General features: G+C 53.4%; 4 protein-coding genes across 4 annotated transcripts; 3 read left to right on the forward strand and 1 right to left on the reverse strand.

Annotated features, from left to right (window-relative positions):
* Positions 1-364: 364 nt before the first annotated feature.
* On the forward strand, positions 365-9,153 carry TRIVIDRAFT_34158 (uncharacterized protein; the record flags this gene model as incomplete). The annotated part of the gene is made up of 7 exons (XM_014105982.1): positions 365-439; positions 495-4,322; positions 5,767-7,281; positions 7,346-7,461; positions 7,516-8,073; positions 8,157-8,254; positions 8,315-9,153. The coding sequence occupies 7 exons, from the start codon at positions 365-367 to the stop codon at positions 9,151-9,153; spliced, it is 7,029 nt and encodes a 2,342-aa protein (XP_013961457.1).
* Positions 9,154-9,463: 310 nt separating this feature from the next.
* On the reverse strand, positions 9,464-11,043 carry TRIVIDRAFT_229059 (uncharacterized protein; the record flags this gene model as incomplete). The annotated part of the gene is made up of 2 exons (XM_014105983.1): positions 9,464-10,807; positions 10,899-11,043. 2 exons carry the CDS (start codon positions 10,916-10,918, stop codon positions 9,670-9,672), a joined length of 1,158 nt encoding a protein of 385 aa, XP_013961458.1.
* Positions 11,044-11,345: 302 nt separating this feature from the next.
* Positions 11,346-12,172, forward strand: TRIVIDRAFT_175991 (uncharacterized protein; the record flags this gene model as incomplete). Its single annotated transcript, XM_014105984.1, has 5 exons — positions 11,346-11,423; positions 11,543-11,589; positions 11,655-11,683; positions 11,749-11,785; positions 11,845-12,172. One exon carries the CDS (start codon positions 11,885-11,887, stop codon positions 12,059-12,061), a length of 177 nt encoding a protein of 58 aa, XP_013961459.1.
* A 564-nt stretch (positions 12,173-12,736) lies between these two features.
* On the forward strand, positions 12,737-14,282 carry TRIVIDRAFT_215089 (uncharacterized protein; the record flags this gene model as incomplete). Its single annotated transcript, XM_014105985.1, has 2 exons — positions 12,737-13,031; positions 13,234-14,282. 2 exons carry the CDS (start codon positions 12,830-12,832, stop codon positions 14,028-14,030), a joined length of 999 nt encoding a protein of 332 aa, XP_013961460.1.
* Between the last annotated feature and the right edge of the window lie 5,601 nt (positions 14,283-19,883).

The raw sequence follows: 19,883 nt of genomic DNA on the forward strand, positions 1-19,883 counted from the left end.
CCGTTGGATCGCAGCTTTGGGACATGTGCCATCTCTCAATTCTGGGCTTTTTCTAATCGACCACCAGCCGCGCCTTTCGACTGCGCGTTGTCGGGCTGATATTTCGACGGCCAGCCTGAATTCGTTCGGTGAAGCGGCGAGGTGCCGAACGCGTCTATTCCATCAGCTGCACACACCTGTCGCCCGATATTTGCTGCCAGACAAGGGATAAACAACAACGGGGATAATTTTTTTTTTCTTTCCCTTTTCCCTTTTCCCTCTCTCTCTTCCTCCCCCTTCTCCTTCTTCCTCCGACCGCTTGTTTTCCCACAAACTTCAGTGCTGGTCAATTCGGCGACTGAGGCGTGGCGCAACTGTCAACATTATGGCGCTATCACCGCCGCCGCTGCCTTCGCGATTTCCGTGCTGGTGTCGAGCCATCTACTCTTGGGGAGGCGAGGTTTGTGATATGACGGCACGTGTTGGCTTGCTCTCAATTGCTAACATTTCTGCAGTCGAAACGCGACCTGGGATTTATCGAGGGCGACTTGATCGAATGTCTGAATGCTGGAGACGGTTCGTGGTGGGTGGGCAGGCTATTTCGAGATCGGAGGACGGTTGGGTCATTCCCGTCCAATTTCGTCGAGGTACTACCAGAAGACTTTCGGCCAACAAAAACACCGAGTCCTATACCGCCGAATATAGCGTCAGGGCCCAAGGCGGTGCCGCAGAAATCACGAACGTTCCGGAAACCGTTCGAGGCCTATGCCAAAGCACCGCATTATACCACAGCAAAACAACCAGAAACATTTCGAGAAACACCGACGTCGCGTCTGAAAGAGAAGCCGTCTCGGGTGTCAACTACGACATCGCGATCAAGGGGAAATTCGGCCGCCAACTCCAGCACTGCTCTCGTCCTTGCAAGAACTGCTCATGAGGACATCTCTCGCGCTCCCTCACCCTCAATCTCTCCAGCAAATGGCTATGGATCCAGAGCTCCATCACCAGCTCCGTCCATGGGCCGTTCACCAAGCCGCCCACCAAGCCGGTTGGAGAATATGACGAGGAGCGATTCTCCACCGCCTCCGGCACCGCCACCTCATAGACATGTTGCGCGGACGGATTCCGACGAAGCAACGCAGGGCTATCAATCAATGGCGAGGCACGGGTCCACGGTATCGTACAACCCATCCAGCCTATCAAGACAAGGCTCTACCGTTTCATACAACCCCGCGGAAATAACACGAACGGGTTCTACCGTTTCATACAATCCGGCAGATATAACGCGAACGGGCTCCACGGTTTCATACAACCCAGCAGATATAACAAGGACGGGCTCTACCGTTTCGTACAACCCCATGGATGTTATGCGTTCTACCGTTTCGTACAATGGACCAGAGATCCCAAGGCACGGCTCTGCCATGTCGTATGAGCCATACAGTCCAGCTCGTCATTCCAACGGCTCGTACACAGATCTTCAGGATCTCACAAGGCGGGAGTCCTACAATTCCTACGACGATGGCAGCTACGGGAGCCGGCGCGACGGATACCACACACCCAAGGGTAGCGGTTCCCATCGACCATCAATGGAGGGGAGCCACATGACGCCGTCACCGTTACGCGAAGCGATGGATGACGTGATGCAGCAGTTGGATCGCTTGGAAGGCATAGGAGGTCGTGAGACGGAGTCGCCAGAGAGATCGTTTGATCCTTGGTCCCCTGATTCTTTCGACATGGTAGCACCGCAACAAAGGCAAAAGGCACGAGAGCGCATTAGGCCGCTGACCTCGATAGGAATAGCTTTTGACGAGGGATACGAGACTTGGAGTGGAAATTCTTCGCACAATGCCTCACAACAGGATGGACATCGCGGGAAAAATTACGAGCCCCATCTCAGCAATTACGTGGAGAGGATGGAGAAGCAGATCCAAAGAATGCACCAACACAGCTCGAGCATGCCAGCCGTGGTGAATCATGATGACGATGACGATGACGATAAACCCCCACCCCCACCGCCAAAGGGGCATCATTACTTGCGCTCAAAGTCTTCCATAGGGTCAACAGTAGGAGAGTTGGTTTCTTTGGACAAAAGAGCACGGGGACGAAAATCGCCATACGATATGGTGTCTGGCATCGAGCGCACCAATACAACGAAAACGACCCAGACAAATGCGTCAACCGGCAATCAGAGTAACAGTAGCTCTTCGACCCAGAATACCAATAGGACCGTTTGGAGTGGCGTCTCTGCCGGTGGTTTTAGTGCGACAAGCGCCGGAAGCTTGGCTCGGACCGCCCACCGTGCTCAGAGTTCGTTTAGCATGCGCAACGATGAAGGGGACCGGCCTGACTCGCCATTTACAGGCGTGACTTACCATAGCAGTCATGCTAGCAACTATGCTGGAGGTGGGAGCGGAAGTGGGTTTTCTCGGCCGATATCTCAAGTTGGCATTCATGATGAAGGTACCCCTGGATTGGGTGGACTTGTTCAGCCCAAGTCTCCGAAACGAAATATCTTCAAGAAAATCCTTGACTCGGCCAAAACGGGCGTCGCTAGCAATCGGGGTAGCATCGCTGCCGGCCATGTACCTACCGTGAGATCCTCGCCCTTTGCTCGCCTGCAGCAGCCGCATGGTATGGCACCCGGAGCAAGCATGCTCTCATTGAGCGGCGCTCGTTCTAGGCGTGATGCCGCCAGGGAGATGGGCCTTGGCGCTGCCATTGACTGGGTTCAAGTCCGGCGGGATGTCAACCGCTCCAATTCCATCAGCAAGATCGAGCGGACCGAGCGCAGGGAGCGCTGCCAGATGCAGGACCACCCCACCCTCAATCCTGTCGATGAGCTCTATGAGGGGATCGAAGGTGACGAGGGAGCAGACGGCATGCCGGTTCATAAACCAGAGAATTACCACATGATCAACCTCAGCCAGGTGGACAAAAACTCACGGTTCGTAAAGGAGCCACCTCCGGGTACGACGGTGGCGACGCTTGCGCAGACGTACATCTGCAGGCCGTACAGGAGCGATTTGCAGCGGCTGCGTGCTATATTTACCTGGGTTGCCGAGAAGATTACCTGGGAGGAAGATTTCGAGGGCGACGCGGATACTGAGCGAACTATCCTCCAAAAGAGGGGTTGCGCAGAAGAATATGCCTTCCTTGTGATGGAAATGTGCTCCGCTGTTGGGCTGCACTGCGAGGTCGTAAGGGGTTACTTGAAAGCCCCAGGCGACATTCCAGACCTCAACGTGATGCCCAGATCCAATCACTGGTGGAACGCAGTCCTTGTTGACGACGAGTGGCGCATGATAGATGCCTGCCTAGCAAGCCCGTCGAATCCCAAGCGTGCGCTCTACTCCAGTGCCTCCTCGTCGTCGGCAGACTTTTGGTGGTTCCTCACACGGCCGACTGAGATTTGCTGGACGCACGTGCCGGAACATCACGACCAGCAGCATATCGTGCCCCCAGTGGCCTATGACACGCTACTAAACCTGCCATGCACATGCCCGGCGTATTTCAAGAACGGTATCGAACTGGTTGACTTTAACACCAGCCTAACCAGGATAGAAGATCTTGAGATGGTCCACATCACGTTCAACGTGCCGAGCGATGTTGAGATCGCAGCCGAAGTTGAAGCACGAGCATTGTCAAGGGATCACGATGGCGATTTGTTTGAGAGTGGCGACATCGTGAAGAAGAAAGCGCTGGCGCAGGCTGAGTGGTTCAATGGTGTGAAACGCTACACAGTCAAGGCGCTACTCCCCGGCGACGAAGGCCAGGGCATGCTGAAAGTTTATGCCGGGAAAAGGGGCTTGATGCAAAGTATCAAGGATATTCCCCATCCTTTGGCCTTTACTCTACCTATTATCCACCAGGGCGAGAATCCGCCTTATGAATTTGTTACGCGACATCCGACTCCTCACGCACAGAGGCATGATATTTATGTTGTCCAACCTCAGTGTCAGCAACTGGCTCTGAACAATACCTTTGTCTTTGCCATCAGGCAGCACCCCAGCTCCATTTCGGGCGGGCCGCAGTCGACCCTCACACCGGCATCGAATCCTGGGTCGACAAGCCCAGTTCCCTTCATTCGGCCATCATCGGCGATGAGCATCAACGCCTCTAGTGCGAGCGGGTCGAATCCCAGCTCAGCCAGCGGGACCGTTGCGGGAAAGAAGCCCGCCAAACTGGCAATCCAGACACCAGGAGGCAAAATTCTTCGTCTTATGAGAAAGGAGGACCGTAAGGGGATCAGCGTTGGATCGAGGACTCCAGACGAAGAAGTTAGCGACGGCGGCACTTGGGAGACAATCATCAAGTGCTCCGAGAAGGGCCTTTGGAGAGGCCTTGTACTGGCAGACCGCACCGCTCGATGGTGCGTGTTTGCCGAGTGGACATGTGTCTAATGTTGATATCTCGGCCCCCGTTGGGGCCTCCACATTTTTCCTAACGCAAACAAAAAGTGTGGTGATTTTTGGGCGGTATATGGTGCATATGCATGTCACGGCGTTTAGCTACGATTTGTTTTTCTTATTTTTCTTTTTTCTTCTTTTGATTTTTGTGTAAAAGACCACCAGAATGGGGTCCGTTGTCACGCGTCTAAAGAAATCATGTTGTTACGCTGCAATGTATGTCATGTAACTTACCTATGAAGCTTGCGGCGAGCAGAAGCCGTTGATCAGACTACCTACTACCTAACTATCTAGTTATACCTTATGTTTTAAATTCTGTTTTAATACATGCACGCAAATACGCCTATTGTTGTAACATACGCATCACGATGCTGTCTTGGTGGTGAATATACGCGTAGAAAAGAGGGCGGGTGCTGTTAGCCCTATTCTGTCGAAGTACTACCTACCTATAATTCACACCAGACTCCCTTCAACTTAGTAGCCGTGCAATGGTTGGTACTTACTGTATAATGCTTACAGTGCCTTACAGTGCCTTACAGTTTACAGGATATCATCATTTCCAAAGTAAAATTACCCGCTTGTTCTCTCTCTTTCTATACGTGGATATACGTATATACATGTATAACTCATATTTTTTCCACTTTCGATTCACATAGCACCAAAGTCCGGGGTACAATGTAGAGTCGCATCCGGATGCTGCCAAAGCACTTCCGGATCTGCGCAGTACGGGTACTTGCCCTGTAGTACAGGCTGCCAACAGGTGCCAAGTACAGGTACAGGCAACAACTGGCAGCCCGCTGATCAGAGCTGAGCCAACCATGTGATAGCATGGACGGACTCTCTGGCGCGCGCTCTGATTCGCACAGTGATCCCGCATCTGCTCAACCACTGAGCCGCGAAACTTTGCAACATCGAGCCTTTGCGAGCCGGAGGGAGCCAGAGGGGGGAAAGAATCCCAGATTTCCTGTTCCATTCCGTTTTCTTTTGCATTTCTCGCCTCGGCGACGCGAACTCGACCATCGTCACGACCATTGAAGAAAACCAAGCAGAAAAGCCCTGCCCCGGCGATCGGCTCGACGACCAAAAGCATACGCGCTTCGAATGGCAGCGCCCTGATCCGCGAGCGTCGAAAGCGAGAAAAGCCAATGAAGTCGACGAGGCGGAAAGCATGACATGAGACTTGGCTGCGCAGGGCTTCATTCTCCCACCAGCAAGACCAGCGGCAGATGCTGACGGAGCGATGTCGTTCCGGGGGACGCTGCCTTCGGGACAGGCCTTTCCTGGCCAGGGAGACCAGCAGCAACATCACCACAATCACCATCACCAGCAGATGTACGGACACCCGGCTGCGGGCTATCACTTCCAGCAGCAGCAGCAGCAGATACAACAGCAGCAACAGCAACAACATAATCAGCAGCAGCACCCAGCAGCGCTTCACCATGGCCAGCAGCCCATGTACCCCGGCGCAATGGCCCACGAGCAGCAGTTCTACCACCAGAGCCCGCAGCCTCATCCCCAGCCTCAGCCTCAACACGGCATGTATATGCAGCCGCAGCAGTTCCAGCCGCCGGTGCACCAGCCGTCGCCGTACGGCGTTGGCTTCAACGGCTTCGTCAACTACGAGGGTGGAGGCCATCACCTACCGCCGACGGGCCAATACCTGCCGCCAAACAACGTCTGGCAGCAGCAGCAACAGCATCACCAGCAGTCCATGATGCAGCAGCCGATGCAGCATCAGGCTCTCCCTCACCAGCCGTTACCGCCGCAGCAGCAGCAGTCTCTCCAACACGTCCACCAGGTCCAGCGCCAACCGCAACACCATCAACCGTCCCCGATATATCATGCTCATACACCCTCGCCTGCGCCCTCTCTTCCTCCACAACCGTCGCCTATAAGAACACAGGCGCCGCCGCCTCTTCGACCGCCGTCTAATCCGCAGCCGCTACAACACCAGTCACCTGCGCCTCAACTGGCACCTCAACTGCCGCAAGTACACCAGCAACAACAGCAGCGACAGCAACAGGGAGAGGAGCAGCACCAACACTATCCTCCGCAGCCTCAACAACATCAGCAGCCTCAGAAGCAGCAGCAGCAACCGCTTCCACCACCTCCTCCTCCACCACCACAGGTGCAGTCGCAACCGCAGTCGCAACCGCAACCGCAGCCTCCCATACCTCAACCAAGCCAGAGCGCCGAGAAGCCCCAGCAGGATTTGCTTCCCGATCCGCCGCAACCTCCCCAATATGTACATCCTTCAGAGCTCCAGCAGGAGCCGGTACACTATGTCAACCTTCAAGATATTCAGAAGCAGCCGTCGATTACCTCTTTGCCTATATCCACGACGACGAGCTCGCCGATTGTCCCCGTCACCAGCCAAGAAAAACCTAAAGAGTCTATCGTCGTCAAGCCCTTGTATCCCAGTGCGATGCCGATCAAGCAGGAAAAGCAGGAAGACGATTCTATTGCGACTCGAGTATTTCAGCAAATTCCCGACGCTCGCATCAAACCCAGTCCGCATTCCTCAGTCACCAACTCACCTTCACTATCCATGAGGTCCCCCAGCATCACTAAGAAGTCGCCCGCAGTGACACCTAAACCTCGGCCCGTGAACACGGCGCCTTTAATGATTGCCGTTGCGGAAGAGTGCCTCGAAAAGGCGCGCAACGCCTCGCACGACGTGGCCATGGCTCTATGTCCGAACCAAGTCGACGAATACCAAGAGCTGATTGCGACGTCATTATCATGCCTAGAGGCTGCATTGCAGAGTAATTCACAGCTTGCGCCGCGGGAAGAGGCGCGCATACGAATAAGATACGCTGCTCTTTTACAAGAGGAGACGGAGAATTTAATGGAGGCGGAGACGGCTCTAGCAAAGGGTATCCCGCTTTGCGACAAGGTGAGTTGCAAGATTTCGTTTCGTTTTCTTTTGCCTGAAAGCCCGCTGACATGGAAGAAATTAGCACCGTCTGTTTGATCTGAAATATTGCATGCAATATCTTATGCTCAAGGTTTTGTTCCAGAGGAATCATAAAGCAGCATTAAAAGCGGTAGACAGTCACATATCTAACTGCGAAGTGTAAGCCATGGATTCCCCCTTTGAAAATCAGCCAAGGCTAACAAGAATATTCAGATTCAAGCATGTGCAATGGTACTACGCGTTTCGCCTATTAAAAGCCTCCTTTTATCTTGATATTGGAAGTATATCTGACGCAGGCGCCCTTGACAATATACGATCCATCCAGAACGTCGCCAACACTAGAGGCGATACCGCGCTCTCCGTCCTCGCCTCCTTAATAGAAGGGTTCACTCTCCTCAAGACGACCAAGGACGGCAACATGGAGAAGATCCAGGCCTGCATCGCGCAGGTGGCTAAATATCAGTTCGATCCGTCAGTGCAAATCACACAACTCACCATGTTGACGCTGTTACTCGAAGTTGCAGCAAGTCTACACCACCAGAACCCAGACCATACAGCCCAGAAGCTGCGGCAGCTGCAGGTGTGCCTGGACGATTGCGAAGATTGGCATAATGTCAAGTCGGACTTTCTCGTGCCCATCAAGAAGGAGCCGTCTGCGGGCAGGACTGTGAGCGATGATACCCAGGCTATTCTGCGGGTGGGCGAGGGTGAGGGCGAGATGGATTATCTAGTCATGACGTTTATGACGAAGATGGAGCTGAGATCGCTTGTGTATGTGCCTCTGCAGGATATTTACTGCTCTGCCCCGTTTGTGGCGACGATTTCACCGACAGAGAGCTAACGATTGGGTGTAGATTTACCATTAGCGGCCTGGCCAACTTTCACAAGCCTTCTTCACAAGGTCGCAGATCAACAGAGTTCTGGAAGGAAGGCCTCAAGATACTCGAGACATGTAAGTTTACCACGTATACACAGTACGCAATGCCTTTTACCTTTTACTGACACTTCTTAGGGGACTCTTCAACGGCAGGCATACCATACGGCGCCCCCGTCCCCTTGAATGTGGCAATCAAGCAGCGGGCTTGGCGGATAGAGGCTCAGGCTTATCTAACTGTTCTCTTGGGATTGGTAGCGGCCAGTCACTGTCAATGGGCAACGGTTAAGCAGATGGTTCAGAATCTTGAGTCTTTTGTTTCTCCCTCAACGCAGCCTACTGTGAGATTGCTCTCCATCTATCTAAAGGGCGTATATCACCAGGGCATCGGCAGCCTCCAAGCCGCCCTCGATGTCTTCATGGATGACCGCTTCAAGGTCCAACAGCAAGGAAGCATCGGAATCAAGGCCGGGCAGCAGGAGATTGCGCTGCTTGCAGGGCTGAACAGGCTCTGGATCATGCAGCACCCGTCTTGTCGAAATGACCAGGAAACCTTGGATCTCATCGAGCAGCTTCAGCCACACTGTTCCAACCACGGCAACATCGATCTCCGGACTGCATGGCACAACGTCATGGCGGCCTTGGTGACAGATCCCCCTCAGCAGCTCAACCAGCAAAAGCAGCACATCCACGCCGCCATGGCAGGCTCCAAGGTTACTAGCAATGTGCTCGGAGCCGCGGTGACGCTCTGCATTATGCGCAGCCGCTTCTTCGAAAATGTCATTGGCGAGCAGGCTCTGAAAAGCGCTCGGGCCGCGGCGAAGCAAGCGGAAAGGAGCGGCAACGTGCTATGGCAGAGCGTGGCAGACGGCATGCTGGCACAGTCGTATGAGGTGCAGGGACAGAGAGACGAAGCCAAACAAGAGTGGGACAAGGCAACCGAGGAAGCTAGAGACGCGTTTTCCAGGAGCTTGTGAGAGTGTGTTTCGTGTAAAAGGACCAAGAAAAGAAATAATTGTTTTGGCGATTCATAGGCAGAAGGAATCGTTCTTGTACAGGAGGAGTTTAAAGGGTTTGACTGGTGTTGTTATTTTTTTTTGCCCTTGGTTTCCCATCCCATTGTTTCACTAGAATATGATTTCTGACCCAGAAGGGAATTTGGATGGCTTTTATACAGCAGGGATCCTGGTATATATGAAAAGATTAAAAAAAAAAACCTGTACGATACCTGACCAGAAAGATCATGGCCATTATTATACTTGGGAGGAAAAGGGTCATGGGACACTGCTAGATGAAAAAGAGTCCTCGAGGGCGTTGTTTTCAATATGGTTTCCTCCTTTTAAAATCCCGAGACATTAGAAGTCTGTCGTAACTGTGTGTCTGAATGGCTTTCTTTTTGGCCCTTCTCTTACCTGATTGAACGCACAGTCCTTGCTACATAAACCAGGCATTAATTATTAAATGAGGTATTAGGAACGATGATTTGGCCTGTCTCATCGACGACCAAAGCCTGGCGGAGGCTGGAAGCCCGGAGGTGGCATGAATCCAGGCGGCACCGGAGGCGTCCCTGAAGCCCCTGGAGGAGGAACGGGGAAGCCAGGAGGCGGGACAGCTGGGAAGCCTTGCGGCGGAGGAGCACCACCAGGAGGGCCTCCAGGAGGAGGGCGGAAGTGGGACGGATGAAAGTCCGCAGGGTTCGTGTATCCGCCCTGGATCTGAGGAGGCCGCGCAGGCAGGCCTGAGGGGGCTGGCGGGAGAGGAGCTGAGCCTCGTCCGGCGCCAGGGAAGCCATTGGGAGCGTGACCGGGGCCGGCGCCATAAGGAGACGGTCCCCGTGGAGGGGGGGCAAAGCCGCTTGGAATATTCGCATGTGTGGGCGTTCCCATCATCGGCGGCGGTACTCCAGCTGGCATGCCTGGAATTGCACCGGAATCGAAGCCAGCTGGAGCGGAGGGAGGTGCTGCGTTGGCGGGAGCAGGAGCAGCGGCGGCGGCGGTGTTCATGATGAAAGCTTGGGGAAGGGGTTGAGCCTCGGGAAGGATATTTCTTGATTTGGCCTGTGCAGCCAAGGCTCGCTCGGCCTGGTCGCCGTGTCTCTCCCCCTTGCCATCCTTCTTGAAGGCGTATTGCACGGACACCTCCTTGCTGAGGATGTACTGGCCATGGAGGTTGGAAATGGCAGCATCACTGCTCTCGAAGTCGCCGTAGCTGACGAAGCCAAAGCCCTTGCTCGCGCCGCTATCTTCTCTGGCGACCTTTGGAATGCTCAGCAGCGGGCCGAAGCGGCTGAAGGTGTCGTAGAGGATCTTCTCGTCGACCATGGGGTCCAGGTTTCCGATGAACAGCTCGGCGCCCACCTCGGCAGCTTTCTGCTTGTCGGCACTGGCCTTGTTGACGCGCAGGGACTTTCCGTAGAGCTTGATGCCGTTCATGACGTTGGCAGCATACTCGGCGTCGGCAGGGGTGCGAAACTCGACGAAGCCGAAGCCCTGGTGGGTTTGAGTGACGCGATCTCGAGGCATGTGGATGTTGTGGATGGGGCCCATCTGTAGCATGATTTCGTAGACCATGGTCGAGGTCGCGCGCTCGTCGATGTTGCCAATATAGACCGTAGCCTCCTTGTCTTGCTCCCTGAATTCTTGGTTAGTTGTGATTCACAGCAAAATGGCATCAATACGCGAAGCAGCTGGCTGGGGTGGAGGAAGCTTGAAAGAAAACGTACCAATGCCTGTTGACTGCCATTTCGACGGTTTGCAGGCCGCAGCCTCACGAGAACGGCACGATGGAAGGGCGTATATTGCAGAATGCAGGAATTGGCTCTCCGTATGGCGTTACTAACAATGGGCGGAGAGCGAAAGGAAAAGAAAACAGCTTCGATATCGTCGTCGCGTGTGATGCAGCTTTGGATGAAGCTCGGAAATCTCGACCGACCACAGAAATGTTTCGCCGCAGCGATACCTTGTACCAATGTATCCTGCCAGACGGGGCTTATCGAATTAGCCAGAGTTGAGCCGGCGCTGATTAGCGGGCGCTTTGCCGCAAGCAGTAATGACCGCATTAGCGGTGCTAGTGCCCGGTACGTACATGCAGGCCTCGAAATTTCTTAGTAGGCGGGACACTGGACGAAGAGCTTGGAAACTTCAATTTGCGCACTCGCATCTCCAACGAGGAACATTTCCCACTGTTCGAACCCGTTCGCCCGACGACCTCCGAATCCAAGATGTTTGCCCTGTCAGAAGAGTCCAAGGTACGACATGCGCAGCGCTTCGAGAAGGAAGCGAAGAACTAGAAAGAGAAAGAGAGAGCGGAAGAAGACGATGAGGTGATGATGGTGAAGATGCAACCGGGACTAACTCTGTCTACCAGGAGCGCATTGCCAAGCTCATCGACATTTCACGAGTCGCCATTCACTAGTATGGAATTCCCCGATATCTCATCTTCCCCTGTGGACATATAGCAGCTGACCGTTGCGATCTAGTGGCTATCTCCCTCTGATTCTCTACCTGGGTATGCGATCTCGAAGCGCATGTACGGCTTATCCCGGAAACTGACTCTCTCTCGTCTGGATTTAGGCTACACCCGCAGCGACCCTCGGCCCTCAGTCATCCGGTATGCCACTGCTCCCAACCTCAAAACACATCCAAGATGCATGCCGCTAACAGAAACAGCCTTCTCTCTCCCCTCTCTTAAGCGAAAGAAGAGACGGGCATGCGATGTTGTACGATATACGATTATAATACGGCTCAAGGGGATGGGAAAAGGCATGCAACAAGAAGAGGCGAACTACCAGAGAGACGCTCAATGTCCAGCATTCATCATGGCGTTTGGGTAATATGCACATGTCTTGAAAGAAGGCAAGGCGCGGGACCGGGTGATACACTATGACGACGTCGCCGGGAGGACGCAAAGGAGGACCAAATGCTGCCATGTACCAATAAGAATGTATTATCTACTGCTCCGTACCGTAATTGGACCATGTAACCACTCTGCGAATCCATCACCCAATTCTGCGGGCAATCTGATAGTGCTTCGGCCGTACATACTACATCCTACTAATTCTCAACTTGGCTATTCAATATCCCACCGACTACGTGGACCTCAAACAACGTAGCAAGATGAAGAGGAAACATCTCTTATCTATGACTAGGCATTACCTGATTCTTCAAGTAACCGCTATTATCGCTGCCCTCTTCTAATATCAAGCTGCTACTATCTCTACATGCCTCAACTAATTTTGCCAGGCCGGTAAGCACATGCACAGGGGGATCCATGCGCCGATAGCGCTTTATCTACCGCTTTTTATTCAGAACTGCAAATGTAAACCGCTTGTTCTACCGTCAGCAGTCGAGAAACCAGCTTCAACCAGTGAGTTGCCGGCCAATTGAAAGGCACCACCTCTTCTCTCAACCCCAAGAACTCCAGCACAGTCAAGCCAAAGACACAGCAAACCAGCTTTACAATCTCAGAAGAAACGAATAGCCGAATCCTAGCCTCCCGACAGCGCCCGACTCCCCCCCCAAACAAAAGCCCGCCCGCCGCTACCCGCCAGTGACCGGTTTGCCCATACCGGCAACTGGACTGACAAAGAAAAAAAAAAAAAAAAGGCTATACGCCAAACACGCCACAAAAGCCGACGAAGCAAAGCTGTTCCATATGAACGAGCACTCGCCCGTCAACTTTGCGCCGCCCGACAATGTGACCGGACGCAATTCCGATCCGAACAGCTCCATGCCCGGAAGCCATGATGCCGGCGGCCTGTCTCCGGCCGTTGTCGAGTCGATTGCTGGGCTCAGCGCGGGCTCGATTGCGACGTTAGTGGTGCACCCGCTGGACATTGTCAAGACGCGCATGCAGAGTGAGTTTCTGTTTCTGCTTCTCTTTTGGGTTGGGTTGGGTTGGGTTGGTTCTTTATGTTGGTGATGTATGGAGTATCATGAGGGGGGGATGAGGGGGGAGTTGTGACGAGAGACAGAGAGACACAAGGACAAGAAACAGAGCTGGAGCAGAGCAATACACACCTTCATCTTCATCACGATACTGACAATCCCACTCGACAGTCAGCACCAGCGCCGCCTCCGCCGCCTCCCACCACCTCTCCATGGTCGCCATGCTCCGATCCCTCTCCAGCAACCCGCGGCCCTTCGCCTCCCTCTACCGCGGCCTCGTCCCCAATCTGTCCGGCAACGCCCTCAGCTGGGCCTCCTTCTTCTTCTTCAAGACCCGCTTCGAAGACCTCCTCACCTTCGCCCGCGGCTCCGACCGCCCCACGCCCTCCGACTACTTCGTCGCCAGCGCCCTCGGCGGCGCCGCCACCAGCTTCCTCTCCAACCCCATCTGGGTCGTCAAGACGCGCATGCTCGCCTCCGACAAGGGCGCAAAGGGCGCCTACCCTTCCATGTGGTCCGGCTTCAGGACAATCTATGCCACCGAGGGCTTCCGCGGCCTGTACCGCGGCCTCGGCGTCTCCATGATCGGCGTCTCCCACGGCGCCGTCCAGTTCGCCGTCTACGAGCCGGCCAAGCGCTTCTACTTTGCGCGCCGCCAGAGCCAGGGCATCGACACCGGCCGCATGACGACCGAGGCCACCGTCGTCATCTCCTCGGCCGCCAAGCTCATCGCCGGCGCCGTCACGTACCCGTACCAGGTGCTCCGGAGCCGCCTGCAGGTCTTCCACGCCGACGAGAAGTTTGGCAAGGGCTTCAGGGGCGTCGTGAGGATGACGTGGAGGGAGGAGGGCATTCGGGGCTTCTACCGCGGCTTGATACCGGGTGTCGTCCGAGTCATGCCCTCGACTTGGGTCACGTTTCTGGTGTACGAGAATGTGCGTTACTATCTGCCTCGCTGGACGTCGTAATCAAGTCGATTCGATGTAGATGAGCGTCTCCGGGTCGTTTTTGGTTTCTTCATATTGCTTCTTTTTCGATCTTGGTTTCTCGGCGGCAAGCAGTTTCTGGTAAATCAGCATTTGTCTATACGAGGAGCATAATTCGGCGTTCTGAGAGAGGGGGCAATCACATATAGAGCGGACAGGTTGGGAAGATAGATAGATGCCGTCACTAAAATAGCCGTCAATTACGGAATAGATGATTCTTTTTTTCCCCTTTTCAAACTTACTCATCCACGGTATGGTCCAATGAAGAAAACCTGATATAAGATCACAGCATGTCCTCATTCAACAGAAACTTTAGATGCTGCTTGAAATTATCCGTTGTACGGCATGGATAGGATGCCTGCCTTTCCCTCTCTTCCAACAGATAAGCAGCTGGAATTCAAAACATCATCTTCACGAATCCAAACAGTAGTCTCTCACCGACAACAAGAGGTCCTACGCGAGTTTACTAGAAGGCGACCACAGCCACAATTCAACATGCAAATCACTCGCAAAGTTCTCAAATTCAGCTCACCGTCAGCTGAATGCCACGGCTACAACCACACCGTCCGCCGTGTGTACCGCCCTACTTCCATGTCAAGCCGGACAAACTATCGACGGCAAAGCTTTATCCTTTCTTTCCACAAATCCGAGTGGCAATGTCATACTAGGCAGGGGGGAAGAGGCAACATGGAAAGCAAATTATTTACGGCCCAGCCGTCTTGATCAGATGATGTGGTGGCAAAGGCAATCAATACTGCGAGTTTAATGACATGCCAACGCCATCAGAGTGGATCAATATGAGCGAAGCAGACGCAACGCCTCCCAGATGTATCTCTGGTTCTCAATGAGCTGTTGGCATCCATGCCATCATTTCCCGGCAAGTGGGCGGCGTTCGGTACCAAGCAGTACTTCGTTTGGTCATAATTTTGGGAGGGCCTCAAAGTACACGTTTGTTTTCTAGATCGGCGTGCAGGCCCAGCGATCTGGTGCATGCAGCTCAGGTAAAGTAACTCCCCTGGGTGTATGTACATGCACGGAGTGCTCTGCATGTACTCATCAGTATGATGCATATGCAACCTTTCGTAGCCCGTCCAAGTACGTATGCTGGCAGCACACTGACTCGCTCGATGTTTGGCTAGACTTGATCCAACATGACTCCTCGTGTTTCGTAGCTCGTCTAATGAGGCAGCAACTAACACCCGGGCTGGCTGGCCTCAACGCAACTCATCCGCCGCTCGAGACAACAACAGCCATCACGATAGTTCCGCAATCAAAGGCAAGGTAGCTCCATATCAGAAAGGGTGGAGCTATCAAATGGGAGGCCCGCCAGAGGCAACGAAGCGGACTCGCTTTGGATTGCTAATTTGGTGGTGATCAACCTAGACTGGTGTCAAGCGGGTGTTTTGAAGGCAAAATATGAGATATGACAGATGTATGGAACCAGCACCGTCCCGTTTGGCCCTGCACAGGCGGGCGTACGAGTGTCTATGAATATTAGTGACAAAGTCCACATGTTGGAAATGGAGCAAAGCGACGGCAGCGCCTGAGCTCCGGTCTTTGCACCAGACCAGGGGGGGTTCTAGGGCTGAAATGGACCGGGGACATGAAAGACGCTCCACGAATCGCGCGTGAGCGAGTAGCGAGGACGTGAGTATGCGGAAGAGGGAGACAAGAATTGGATGAAACGTAAGAAGAGCAAGGCCAAGAAGCGGGAACGGAAGAGAGAAGTGAGAGCCAAATAGGCTGTGCCGCTCCGCCTGCATGCAGGTTGCTGAAAGTGTCATCGACCTAAGACTCCGCGAAGCTAGTCCTGCAGAGATCCTCCATCTCGATGCTGAAAGCCCAGCGAGGCAGGGTCTCCTGATAGAGCCTGGCCGCCAAATTGAAGCCCTCTCAAGCGCCGCAGCTACCGAAAAAGGCTTGGAGATACGCCGCTTAGAAAATTGGCGACTAAAGCAATGCAAGGGAATCCCGAAGGGGATGTGGAGGAGGGACCGTGGCGTTCGTGACGCCGATTCCCATGTTGCCCGTCCTGGGGATACCGGAAACAAACGAAGCTCTCCTGGTTGTGACGATCGTCGAGGGTACCATGAACAAGGTTAACCTAGAGCCTTCGGCCATCCAGATCCGGGGCAATGTTGCTATGGCAGTGCCTTCAGTCGACTTGCTCCCTTGTTGGAATCACCATCATGAGGCATGCTCTGTAAGGCTGCAGCTGTTATCCTCATCATAGCCACTCTTGCCACTCCCAACAGATGTAGACTAAGATTACATGCTCGGACCAACACCACCAAGAACCAAAAGTAAAAGGGAAAAAAATCAGCGCAACCCCCAATGGTAGCCCTAGTTGCCACAGGTGTTTCGGAGGTTTCTCTAATCTGATAGGCAGAGCTTCGGAGGCACTTGGCGGAGCCGTATGCGCCTTAGTTGGACGGAAATGAAGTGATACATAGCTTGATGGCTGCTTGTCCAAGAGCCGAGCGCAAGGGGCAGGGATAGGCCACCTTCTTTGAAGCATCGGAAGGGTATCAGCCGCAGTGGAAGCCGCAGTGGGAGATTCGATGAGCACGATTCTCTTTTGTCATTCGCGGGGCTTCTTAGATCCCCCAATGCGCATCCCTACTCTTAACATCATTTTGCGTTGCCCTATCCTATCGCATCATGAGCCGCTAGTCGCCCCCGCTACTTCAAGTCTGCATGAATAGTTGGCCACATGTAATACGAGCATGCAAGAGGCGGGAGTTTGGGCAATGAGAGTGTGATGTAGGTAAGAAAATCGTAGACGGGAGTGAGGTTGGAGATGCATTGACAGGGACAGGGCAGCAATGTCTAACAGAGCACCTAGGACACGTCTAGCCTCTAGGAAGAGAGATGCATCGTCTCTTCGAGGGGGGTGTAGATGCATCAGTGGAAACAACGACACATAAGTGGTAGGATCCTTGGGTTGCTGAAACTATCGCCACATACAAGTCGATGAAGCGAATCAAAGATGAAATAGGGGAGTGTGATATGGATCTCACAACTCACACGTTGGGGCACTGCTCACGGCTGAGCCTCACATAGCCGCTTGCCAATGAAGACGATCATACACCCTGCTGGGCGGCACGTAGCAGAAATGGCTGTTATCACCATGGAACTCGTGCAGCGTCGAGACCAATCTATTTCGCCGGCTGCTTCCTGCATGACACAAGTCAAACAAGGAGGCGTAGTCATGATGTTGTAGCGGTAGCTGAATGGAGTATCCTTGAGACGTCTTTCCGCATATGGTCAAACCACGGCTCGGTACTCCTCTCAAGGACAACTACTTGAGACATAGCCGGAGCTTTCTCGATGCTCTCACCCCGGCTGAGGTGTCCGCCAGCATATAGAGTGGCTGTATGTTTCTCCTGCAAGACTGTGATGACCACCCATGGGGCATGCGTCGATAGTTTGCCTGCGAGTTTACGGCAATCACACCGCAATATTGCCTTCGACGACACAGCCCGACACTGTACTAGTGAACGCATTTCTAGGAGGCAATCAAATTCATCATAACACATGTAACTCTACGAACAAATGACAGGGTCAAGAGTGTCAGGTAGACAGTACAAGGAAGAGACGAGCAGTAGCGAGCGGGCCTCGCAGAAAAGAGTGTGAAAATTCGTAAACATGGCAAATGAAAGCAGTAAGAAAACTTACTTGTACACACATACACCTGCTAAACAAAATCGTGATGATAGAGCCCATAGCAAAGGCCGCTTCGGCCTTGGCAGTATAAGCGCTTCCTATCTATACACCAAGCTGGTCCGCAAATGAGTTAGTAAAGATATGGGTGGCTGGTGGCTAGTATTCTCAGTGAAAGTTGTCATAAATTCGAATGATATGTGTCAAATGATGTTAGACAAGCAGATTGGTCATAAATGGTGAAGATGTGTTCAGCTTGTCGAATAATGTTTCGTGCCCGCTTCGGCATGCCATCGCAATTTCTTGTGTCAAGGAAATCAAAGACACCTCTTTCTCCACAATACGTCATAACCGTCTTCAGCCCTCCGAGAGAAGAGACTGGGAGATATCAGGGAAATTTTGAACCCGCCGACGATAGGGCGCAAGAACCATCTACAGCTCGCGTTCCTGCATCCTTGAATACAACAATAGCGAAGCTGGGACCAAGAAACGGCCCCTGATCCAGTAAAATGGAGACAAGCGTTGCTTCATCGATCCGCTCTGTCTCGCCACACTAGACATGCAGCTCTCTCGGACGTGGCGCGAGATGCCAGAAGACCAGAGCGTCTGTCTGTTCATGACTGTCCATGGATAATTGGCCGCTTCGCGATCACCCCCATGGCCAGAGAGTCCGCCTAATGGGGGCGTGTGGATATTTCCAACCTCAGATGGCAGAAGTTCCTGCGGGAGAGAGCCATGAGCATCTAGACCGTCTCATCTGGCCGCTGTGCTCTTGGGGCGTGATGTTTTCTCTTTTCTCTTTTCTCTCATTTCGTTTGCCCCTCCCTCTCTTGGACATACACACAAAGGCTCTGAGACTTGCATTCGCTAGCGATCGGGACACACATCTCTGGGATGATGGAAAAAGCAGATGTGGGCAAAAACTTCGATCGCCATCTTTTATGCCGTTTCCCACGATCGCAGACTTCGGTGCGCCCCGCCTTCGGGGAGATCGATTGCTGCAGCCGCTTGCAACAAGAGGCCAGGATGCTTCCGGAAATGAGGGGGACCATGTAGGTCTGAAAGACGAGCAAGCGAAGCAGCAAATAAGAGAGGCCCGTCTCTTGCATGCCCAGTATGACGGGCCGCCACCAAACATGATAAGGAGCAGTCGTTATGCAGGGCCATGAGTGGCCAGCATCAGAGGGCGATGAACCTGTTGGAGTGAAGTAGGCAGCTAGTCGTTTTGGTGTTGGAGGCATCGCCAGGGACCAGGGCTGGACGAAGGGAACTAGAGCAGTCAATGGCGGGTGGTAGTTCCATGTCCGAGCGGGACGAAAAAGCCAAGCGCAGCGCTTGAATCTTAAGGTTAGGTGCCATCTCGAGACAAAGCAAGAAGCTCAGCTGCGTGGGCTGCCTCTCTGATTCGACGCCGGTGTTGAGTGCACGAGCATCTGCTGAAGCTAGAGGATGTTGCTTCTGACTCGACGTTGGCAAGTTGGTTGGGGGGACCAAAGATAAACCGGCTCCGACGTCAAGCGCATGTACATACTCCGTAGTACCATCTCTGTATGTACTCGTACTGCCCGTTTACATTTCATGCGCTCCAACTCATTTTCAGCATCAAATTTACTACGAGCTCCAAGGACATCGGAAACCCCGTGCGCTGCTTTGAGAGCTCCAATAAGAATTGAGGTAGCTAAATCAGTAATATGATGTATACTTTTTCTCCTGTCTGGGCTTTGAAGCTTCTCGCAACCCAAGCTGTATACGGTAGTTGGGCTGGATACCAGCCTCCAGGGAGCAGGATTTCATATCAATCAATACTACCTACTAAGTGCTAATCTTCAGCCCCGAAATGTTACTAGGCAGGCCCTATATGCATACGGAGTACGCGGGCGTGACCCAAAACAGCACGAAGGAGTTGTCTCGTCCAAAAAGAGGGTCGCGAAGCTGAGGCAACATGACACGTCTGTTTCCCACGATCTTTCCAGCATGATCAAATCTGCGCAGTCCTCTACCATGTTAATACGGAGCCAAGTCGGATAGATTGACTACCTATGCGCTGAACGCCCAGGACCAGCAGCCCCTGCATCATCTGTGGTGCCCATGGAGTCGACAGCCGTAACTGTACCGTTGCAATTTACTGCCGTTAACGTCGCTGCCCAACTGCTACTCTATACCCTGTGCCGT

The sequence above is a fragment of the Trichoderma virens genome, assembly GCF_000170995.1.
Source record: "Trichoderma virens Gv29-8 chromosome Unknown TRIVIscaffold_1, whole genome shotgun sequence".
In the NCBI taxonomy this organism is placed as follows: domain Eukaryota; kingdom Fungi; phylum Ascomycota; class Sordariomycetes; order Hypocreales; family Hypocreaceae; genus Trichoderma; species Trichoderma virens.